General features: G+C 36.9%; 2 protein-coding genes across 2 annotated transcripts; both read right to left on the reverse strand.

The window, feature by feature from the left end:
- Positions 1-1,774: 1,774 nt before the first annotated feature.
- On the reverse strand, positions 1,775-6,002 carry serpinf1 (serpin peptidase inhibitor, clade F (alpha-2 antiplasmin, pigment epithelium derived factor), member 1). The gene is made up of 8 exons (XM_079486584.1): positions 5,941-6,002; positions 4,975-5,038; positions 4,700-4,886; positions 4,461-4,616; positions 4,160-4,363; positions 3,880-4,019; positions 3,124-3,334; positions 1,775-3,019 (listed from the first exon to the last, which is right to left on the reverse strand). The coding sequence occupies exons 2-8, from the start codon at positions 5,035-5,037 to the stop codon at positions 2,754-2,756; spliced, it is 1,227 nt and encodes a 408-aa protein (XP_079342710.1). The 5' UTR covers position 5,038; positions 5,941-6,002; the 3' UTR covers positions 1,775-2,753.
- Positions 6,003-6,278: 276 nt separating this feature from the next.
- serpinf2a (serpin peptidase inhibitor, clade F (alpha-2 antiplasmin, pigment epithelium derived factor), member 2a) lies at positions 6,279-10,129 on the reverse strand. Its single transcript, XM_079486583.1, has 8 exons — positions 9,795-10,129; positions 9,208-9,278; positions 8,922-9,108; positions 8,658-8,801; positions 8,119-8,307; positions 7,881-8,023; positions 7,212-7,410; positions 6,279-7,075 (listed from the first exon to the last, which is right to left on the reverse strand). The coding sequence occupies exons 2-8, from the start codon at positions 9,262-9,264 to the stop codon at positions 6,639-6,641; spliced, it is 1,356 nt and encodes a 451-aa protein (XP_079342709.1). The 5' UTR covers positions 9,265-9,278; positions 9,795-10,129; the 3' UTR covers positions 6,279-6,638.
- Between the last annotated feature and the right edge of the window lie 214 nt (positions 10,130-10,343).

The raw sequence follows: 10,343 nt of genomic DNA on the forward strand, positions 1-10,343 counted from the left end.
TGTAATGGGTACTGTAGTATGTTGTTACTATGGGGTGTATGGTTATGGTGGTGTGATAGTAATGACCTCACAAATTTGTTTCAAATTATTGTATGACTATTGAGCAACATTGAAACAGCATTGATAAAGGGGTTGTGGATCCTCTTTGACAACCTTTGACCTCAAATACCTGTAAGCAGGATGGCGGGTGTGAAAACCAGTTTCCTGTTCTCATTCCAGCATCGATTTATTCATGTAGTCTCATCCTCTTCTTTGTTTAATGGATCGGGCCACCTGCAGCAGTTTATTGTGTTCGTTTATACGTTTGTTAGAAAACTTTGCGACAATGCACAATATCCTCAAATGTGTTCTGAGAGGGTTCAAGATTACACTGGAAAGAGTTTTTTTGTCTTTCTGCAAAGACAGTCCTACTTCTACACTTTTTAAGTGGCATGTGTCATTTTTTAAAATGTTCATGTAAAATGGAGGAACAGCCATAAGCCATTTCTTTTTATGTTGATTTATTGGAAAAGATTATGGTGCTTTCACAACACTGCTCTGTTTGCATGTGCTAGCTATCTTAAAAGTTCAAAGATAAGTTGGATAGTGTGACCAAGTTATCTCGCTCTGGAATACTTGCTGCAACTATACAAAGAATAAATAACTGTTGAGAAGTTTTAATTTAATTTAATAAAAATAACACACAAAAAATTAAATACAAAATATTGAAGTTAACACTAACATAAAAAAATAGTTTAACATATTTAGAGTAAACAACATTTTTAATACATAAAATGTAATTAAAGTAAATTAAAAGAAGAGTAAACGTGCAGTGATTTGAAACGATCTGTTTGCTCAAACAGAAACATCCGTGCTGTTTCCTTCTTTCATTTCGTTGTGAAAGAGTTCAGGATGACCCTGTGTTTCCTGTTAAAGTAAAGAGAAAAGCTCAATGTTTTCTTTACACATTTTCTTAGCCATAAAAAACATTGGGTGTCAAGAGTGGAAAAACTTATGTGAAGAGATTTGACACTTACCATGTACCAAAGCTGTCCAGCTGTTCATCATTAATACTGAACAGAAAATAAATTACTGTTCCACAGTAAAACCACAGTTACACCAAATAATGCTCACATTGTTTTGCAAATACTCCCTTAAAAAAGCTTTATTTATTTTAAATATTTGTCTGTATGATGAGCTAGCTTATGACGCCATCTAGTGGCTGCAGAGAGCACAGACACAATGACCAGATGAAGGAATCCCAAGTAAAGCATGATTCTTAGAATTTTCTAGTATTTCAAATGTTGTAATATTGGATGCATGCTACACACAACGAGAATTCGCCAATTATGAAAATTCATACCACAAAAACTAATCTCTTAATTAAAAAGCAAAAAACATATACAACATTGAAACGTAAATTCTGTCGGCTGGTAACCTTAATTTTGATTACATTTCATTTAATTTAGTTAATTATATCTGAACAAATTATTTATATTTCCAGGAATATTTTGGTGCTTTGAAAAACAGTATGCTTTACAGAACAGCTCCTTTTTATGAAACCATCAGGCTCTATGCTCGATACTCGGTCATGAGAAAGATTACTATGACATAACATATATACTTTTTTGGCATGTGCAATAAAAAAAAATCATTTTACAAATAACTGGCATCCCGATTTTTGTTAGTATCAAAACAATGCCTTAGTTGGATATTAAATAGTTGTGGTAACTAAACCATTCTTTTTGCTCAGCTCACAGGCTCTCATGCGAGTAAATGCAGAGAAACGTAGTGAAACACTTTTGTACTAAAGTTTATTGACCGATAGGGTACACACACACACACACACACACACACACATACACAAACACATAGAAAAAGGCTGAACTTGAGCCTGCTCGTTTAAAAACAAGAAAACCAAACAGCTACTGTACTAAGAAATAGAATAGGGAGTTTATCCAAATACTTTTCTGTAATTATCCAAATCTAAATTCGGTTTGAAACTCTGTTTTTCAATATTACTCTCATAACACACATGAAAGATCAGATTAATATATTAAATACAAACATACATTTAATCGCTCAAACATAAGCCAAGGGTAAGAAACATTATGTTTGAAATATGTTTTTTTATTGTTTTTTCTTCAATTTGACATACATAATATATACATTCTGAATTTTCTTGCGGGTAGTAAGTGTACATAATGAATGAAATAAATGTTGGCAGATTCATTCGACCATTGCTGATGGACTGTAAAGTCATATGATCAGTATTCAAAAGTATGAAACATTTGAAAGTACTGAGCATTTTAAAGTAAAAATGTCTATTACCACATGTTGAGATGTTACCCAACCATTTCCCAGTCTTTACAGCAGCTGCTTATACCTCGGGGATTTTTACTAACGAAAGATTTATGAGCGTCATAAAGTTAGTATGCCTCAAAACAGACTGTATGGCTAAGATCCAGCAAGATGAAACGAAATTGAGTATCCATAAAATATCCATAAAAAGGTCCATATTTATTATAAATGTACAGCTTGACTATGGATTAGCGCACATAGCAATACTTGCTTATAAGGGGATGCCTATGCATGCTAAAAATGTTAATGGTGAGGGCAGTTGTGGTGAAAGTATACTTCTAAATGTCATGTGAGTACAAATATGTCATTTCAAACGACATTTTGTTAAAAATAAAATACTTGGGCCTAACATTGAAAGTTCTCATGAGATTTTCTCATTTGGTTGTATTTGTGTGTGTGTGCAAATGTGTGTCTCATACCCTTTCCAGGTCACGAGGACTTAACACTTTTCCGATCATAAGAAGTGCCCCTGATGGCTCATCTCTGACTAGAAAGAGGAAGGGGCGGTCCACATTGTATGCCAGAGTCAGTGATTGGCCTCTGGCAGTAGGGGTAGTGCTGGCATACTCTATGCCTTCTGGAGCTGTCTCCATGACAACCTTATGACGGACAGCATTTAACTTCACTGGCTGACTGGTTATTTTTATAAGATCTGTCTCTGCCAACCATTCAGATAGACCTGGACGAAGAAGAACGTAATGAATTAATGTTATAAATGACATAAGCAATGTAACCAATGTCACTATTGGACGATAAAAGTAAAATATGAAACAGTGGTCTCACCCAGGTCCGAGAGGGAGGGCAGCAGGTCTGTGCTGTAGCTGACTTTCATAACGGGCAGAGTGAGGCGGACCTGTGCCGCGTGGAGGGTGTTGGAGAGGTCCTGGACAAATTCAGCAGTAAGTGCTTCCTCAATCATCGTAAGGTTCTGAGTCACCTCATCGGGCAAGAAAAAATACATGCTTACTCCATCCTGCATAGGAACCTGGGCAATCTGGACAAAAAAACAGAGAAAGACAGAGATGAATAACAAAGAAATCATCCTTTTACTTCAAATGCCTCCGTCGCTTTGACCCGCTAGCCTGACAAGCGGGTTTGTATACTTGTTTTGTGTTCATCAGGACAATTTTTTTTCCCATTATAACTGTTCCTCCAAAAGTACTTCACAAAATCCAAGTCAATGAAAATCCATTTGTTTATTGTACATTTAATGTCACTTGTGTTGCCCAACATGACCTCAGTCACTGTCAGACTGATCCGTAATCGTCTCTGCGGGTGAACTTTGCTCGGCAGTGCCCGCCTCTCTTCCGCTGCGTAAGCAAACCTAAGACCGCTTAGTACATGCTTAGCATTCCACACTTCACATTTTCAGTTGAATAAGTGCATCATTCTAGTACATAAAGTGCACTTCTTCTTGGAATTTTTAAAGTGAACATACAGTACAACTTACACTATTTATACTACAAAATGGCACATAACAGTGCTTAAGTGTGATTTGGGAGGCACTTGTAATCTTTCATCAAAAATAGCTTCTGGTACCGTGCAGCCAAGGTCAGGGTCATTCCCCATCTTCACCGGGAAATTTTCCTGCTCCATCATGGGAATGAGAACTGGCGCTTGTCCATCCATCTGGAAGTTGTCCATCTTGTTAGCCTTGCTGAACCTAGTTACCCATTTACCTGCGAAACAAAAGAGCAATTTAAAGTTGTAGCTAAGAAGTGAGAATGCTCAAATCGATTTTATGTAAAACACTGTGTCTGTCATTTCTAAATGACAAATGTTGCTAGTTTCCAAGTCCATAAAAGAGAAGTTCATCTACCCTTGAAGTATGCTGCCCCCACAGGCAGCACAGCGGTGTTGCGCGGGAGAGCTGATGGAAGAATTTGGTCCACTTTTCTGCCGGTATTCTGTTTAAACCAATCATTAACAGCCTTCAGGTCCCGGGCTCCACCCATAAGAGTTTGAGGGCGTACCCCGTATTGAGTCTCTACATTGTTGAGGTATTCCAGTTTAAGTCGGAGCTCTGAAATGAACAGATGAATAAAATACGTACAGCTTTTTAATTAACCAGCAGCTTTTCTCACATAGGCAGGCTCAACTAGATAAAATCATACACTCACTCCTGGCCAGCAGGATGCGTTCTGCGGAGTTAAAGCCCTTGGCCGGTGCCTTTAGAGAAGAGAGAAGCTCTTTCAATGTGTTATGGAGTTGACCGTCTTGCAAGTTGTGGTAACGTAGAGCCCTGTAAAGCTGCTTCTCGGCTCGCTCAGATGCCCCTACGACAGATGAGAAAGAAAATCTCAAGGTAAGATCAGGTTCGTAATAACTGGGTGTGTGCTTGGACGAACGCAAACCTCACCCATTGAGAGCTGTGTGAAGGCTGCTGAGATACTCATGGGGGACAGGAAGACGCTGACCTTGGGGTCACGTGCTGCCAGCTGACGGAAAAGGTTGTAGCCAAAATCAGAGGTCGCGGCAGCCAGCTTGGTGCGTGGTGTGGTGAAAAGATCAACCACCTCCTCCTCACCGTCAGCCTCTGTATCTGTCTATAGAGAGAGAGAGGTGAACGTTAAAGCCTGCATAATGTCAGAGTAAAGATAACAACTGGGAATTCGTGGGAACGTTACTGCTCACCATCTGAGCATGTGAGAGGCAGAGAAGACTCCATAAACCAAACAGAAGGGTTGTCTTCTTCATCCTGACAAATACAAAAACCGAAGATTAGATGGATGACATCACATACATGGACGTCCACACTGTTACAAAAACAAATTCTGTCATTGTTTGTTGACCCTAATTTCATTTAAAACCTGTATATGACTCTGTCTTGTGTGGAAGACAAAATAAGATATTTTGAAAAATGTCTTCCATACAATGGAAGTCAATTGGGGTTCAGATTTGTTCAGTTTCAAAATTCTTCAAAGTATCTTCTTTTGTGTTCTGCAGAGATTTTTTAATGAAGCCAGAAAAAAATCGAAATAGTTTCCAAACTTTATATAACACTTGACACAGTTAACGTCGGGAATGGGTTCAAGTGGAGGAGTTCCTACTGCAAAAACAGACCCTCTTTCAGAAACTTTCCCATGTTCCTTCAGCACATCTGGTTGTCATTAAAGTCGTCTTCAAGTTTCTTGCTGAGTTCAGATCCATCACTGGAAAAAATACACCTAACCCTATTGTTTTTTCACATTCATCTGACTGGCTGCCTGCATGCCACGCAGTTAAACAGTGGACGAAGCTATATCCACTGCACGCGTTCATTTATTCACAGTCCACAACTACAATTTATTAACACATTTACAAGACACCTACAATAAAAATATACAAGTTTGAGACTACTTCAAAAGTTAAAAAAAAACATTTAGTCCCAATATTTATCACTTAGAAATGTTTAACACTCATATGTAAAGCAACCCCCAAAAGCGTCATGTTTTCTTAAATACGATGATGAATAACAAACAAACAGCATTTTCGAGCACACCTAATGGAGAAGAAATAGGGCTGATCAAATAAAGCATTTTAGCATAGAACAATAATACTTATTAATAAATATGTTTGAGATTAAAACACAAAGAACATTGATATGTTTATATTTCTGACCTGCGTTCTTCTTTTACCGTCGTCTCGTGCAGACTCTCCGTCCACAGCTGCGCCAACTGTGCGCGAGCAGATGCGCGAGAAGCGTTTCACTTAAGAAACCCGCCCTGCGATGACGTCTGAGCTCCGCAGCTGCCGAGGAGAAAGTCTTCACGGTAAAACGCATCCCAAAATATCACAATATGAAAATATTTTATGCTATAATGCTGTAGAAAATAATTATCGTTTTTTTTTCAAATGTTGCGTTTTATTTGTAATAACTGTTAGCATGAAGAAATGCTAAGAATGGTTAACAAACTTCCATTTGCTAAAACACTGTACATCAATGCAGGTAGACGAAAAAAAGGTGTTTTGTGGAATACAACGAAAATGTCTTTGATTACAATGTCTACTTAACAATATATGTACTATAATATTTATAATCCTAATAATATTTCAGATTTAGCTGTATGATAATAAAAACATTTAATGTGCCATTGCATACACTTGCACATGTTGTTAATCATTAGAAAAATAATTTCTAATGTGATTTAATATGTCTGTCCTTAAGTTTTCTCCTCTTACAAAAATTAAACAATGTTCAGGAGGTGCATGTCCATATATAATGTTACTGTACTTTAGACAGGTCACGAAAACCAAAACCCTGCGTTTCACCTAACCACATACATGTAATATAGACAGATCCATGCATGTGTTTTCTTTCAGCTCCCTTGATCCGTTTCCTGATGTCCAAGGAACTGCCGAGGAACTGTTTCCCTCCACATATTTAACATGTAACTTAACATGTTTTCATGTGGGCCGTCATTGAGTGTTGTGTCAGTCAGGCGAACATTGCTTGGTACAGTTTCATTTTCAGTTTTTGGCTCATCGCTTTGTTCAGCCGTCGCTCGAGGATTGGGGTTGGTGACCATTCCCAGGAAGAGAGGCGTGTAAGACGCATCATCCACCAGTGCAAAGATGAATGGCATGTTTACGGCAAACGTGGGAATGGAACGCACTAGTGTGACAGAGGTCGCGGCCGAGGCTTCGGCCCCCTGTTCGTTCAGTTCAATACTTGAGGCATGTTGTACCCCTGACACCACTAATGGGCCTTGGGAGATTCTGGATAGGTCAGGCCCAGAAAACAACATGCCCAGACCTGAAATATAGATAAAAGTTTGTATTCAGGCATAAATATTCTCACAGTTCCACTCAACTTCATGTTGACCAAACATTAGCTTAAAATGATTTACCACAAAAAATGTCAATTGCGAACATGTGGAGGATTCTCTTACCCATGTTTGTAAGTGCTTGACGTAAATCCTGTTTGGACTCAAGTTTGAATTTGGGTAGTTTCACATGCATAGACTTCTCACTTGGGAGACGTTCATACAGGTCGGAAATGTTGAGTTTGGCAGCCGTGGTTGATAGATTTCCATCTGATGGCATTACTACAAGAAGACTCATGTTTCCTTGGAAGGGGAACCTTGCAACCTGAGGATAGATAATGGCGAAACACCAAACGCTGTTAAGATAATAATAATATAACAATGCTTTGTTTAGGCTAAAGAACAACATGATTAATGGAACAGTTCACCCTAGAGTGACATTTTTGCCATTCCTGTTTTCAAAATCCTGGCTTTGAAATGTAATGTAATGTAATTTTGATCACAAATGTATTGTTTGGTGTCATGAGACATCCCTGGACATGTATCCCTGGATATACAACATTTATGTTGAATATATGCAGTTTTCTTTAGCTTTTTTTGAAGTCTCTTTCCATTGCCATTACCAAGCTGAGAAAACCAGGATATTGTTCAATATAACTCCGATTGTGATCCGCTAAAAAAGAACACAGTAGTCATACACACGTGGGACAGCTGGGGGTGAGTAAAAGTAATTTTTTGGTGAAGTGTTCCTTAAATTATCAGGAAAATAAGCAGGATAAAGGAAATGATAATAACCTGCGTTCCATCCTTTAAATCTACAAACATGCTGAGTGGATATCTGGTTGCCACCATCATGTCCACCTTAACAGAGGTTTTTTTGTCAATGTAGAAGAAATCCTTTACAGTGAACTTTGAGTCAAAGCGAGACTGCCACTCCCCTAAGAGTAAGAATTACATTGTCAGTTGCATCATTACTAACCAATTGTTTCCTAATATAAATATATATACATATATAATTATTTAATTAACCAACCTTTGAAATGAATGGCATTTATCAGCATTAGAACCACGTTAGATGGAAGACTAGACATGAAGTTGGTTATGTGACCTTTGGTGACCTCCTCCACCCAACGATTGACTTCTTCAATAGAGGTTAATAGTGCAGGTTCAGATTTATACAGTCGCGAAGATCTATCCATGAAGTCTTGGTTCACCTTAAAACCTTTACAATGACAAAAAACTCAAAAATGTAAAGAGGAAACAACTATACAGTTATTTGCAACACCTTTCTAGTAATATACTCATATTTGATTACATTATCATTTCACATTTGCGATTAAATTGCCAGATCATTATTCAACAGATAATGCAAATAAGAAGTATTTATTGTTTATTATTTCTCAGTTTGACATTTTTGGAGGGGCCCAAGAAAAACATGGGGGGGAGCTCTCCTACCCTCCCCAGACTTTGGCTAATATTCCATTTACCATTTTATTTTTATTTCTGTTTCTCTAATTGTTTATTTATTTATTATAATGTATTCATTTTGACCAAAATGTAATCTATTTCTACCTGGTATGACATAGAGACGGGATGCCATCTTGACAGCCTTGGTAGTCAGATATTCCCGGAGACAGCTTGAGGTTTCATGAAAATTAGCCTGTGCTTGTGCCTGAAGGACTTCTAACAACTTCTCCTCAGTCTTGTTGTTTGCACCTACAAAGCAAAATATTTTCAAATATGTTAATATTTATATCATACCATCTTGCACTGTAATATAAGGTTCCCTATTTTTAAAATAATGTGTGTATGCTCACAACTGTTCAGATTCCTCACCCAGAGCAAGCTCAGCAAGTGCGAGGGAAACACTCAGTGGAGATATAATTATGTTTGGTTGCTCAAGCCCAGGCTGTAAATTCTCCAAAAGCTCTAAGCCAAGTTTGGCAACTGCACCACCAACTGTACGTTGAGCTTCCAAGCTTAAAATACCATTGCATTTCTCTTTATCTGTTTTATTAGAAGCCTGGGAAAAAAGCTTTTATAAAGACACTTAAGATACATTATTAACAGGAAAGGTTTTGGAGGACAGTTTGATATCCAGAGTAAAGAAGCTGTTTCTTACCATAAGTCCAAACCTAAATATACAAAGCAGTGTAAACACCACATGACTATGCTTCATGTTTTTCTTTTGGCCTGGAAAACACAACAAAATGCATCTAGTAATAAGATTTCTCTAGATACTAATAAAAAGACTATATACAATAAAAAAACAACTGTGGTGCAGTGAGTGCTTTTAGAAAACATTTGGAGCAGAGATAATATTAGCCTTTGGTCTGATGAGACTTTAAGATTAGGTGGTACACCACGAAAAAACAGAAAGGGCTATAAAATGCGTTGTATAAATAAAATAGGACCAGCTAAATACAGCTGGTAATAAAATTAATAATTATTGAAATGTTGAAAACATTTAATAAAAAAATAAGATCAATTTAGCAATTTATCAATGGCGTATGTAATTATATAATTTCTGTGATAATGCTGCAATTTCTGAAATATTTCCAATATTTTAATAGCACATGTTAGTCCTGCCACCATGCATGCCATGTCACTGCTAGACTAAAAACTCTGCCAGATTTCAACATTAGAGATATATTGTCAGCTAAAAAGCTAGAACTGTTTTAGAAGTTTAAATAGATGCATTCAACTTACCGAACCTTGTCGTAGGAAAGTGTTGTTAAATATAAGGAGAGGGAATGATGTTGTTCTGATAAGGACTGATAATGGTGTCAGACACTGTGCTGCTGGTTAATGTTTTATTACTCGTTGACTTGTGTCACTGTTTAGTTTTAAATGTAAATATGAATATATGTGGTCCGGCGGTCAAACTCAAGAAATGCCACATAGCCACCAAATGAACAAAATGTCTATATTAGAATATGGTAAATAATGTTAAGGATAATAGAATGTCTGTGCACAGAAATGTTTTCAAGATATATTAATAATTGTATAAATATTTAAAAGTTTAAAAACAAATATTTAAATCTGTTAAATTGCTAAAGAAAATGTGAAAAATAATATTTGTTCTCTTGCTTATCCCAGCAATAGGATTAAAAATTGAATAATTCTTTAATTATTAGTTAATTGATTTAATATATTTAACTAACCTACAAATTTCTTGCATAGTTTAGTTAAACATCTTTAAGAAACAAATCATAAGTTGAAGACTTATTTTGTTATTAAATGTTGCTCGTAATTGTA

Source organism: Barbatula barbatula (genome assembly GCF_947034865.1).
Source record: "Barbatula barbatula genome assembly, chromosome: 22".
Classification (NCBI taxonomy): domain Eukaryota; kingdom Metazoa; phylum Chordata; class Actinopteri; order Cypriniformes; family Nemacheilidae; genus Barbatula; species Barbatula barbatula.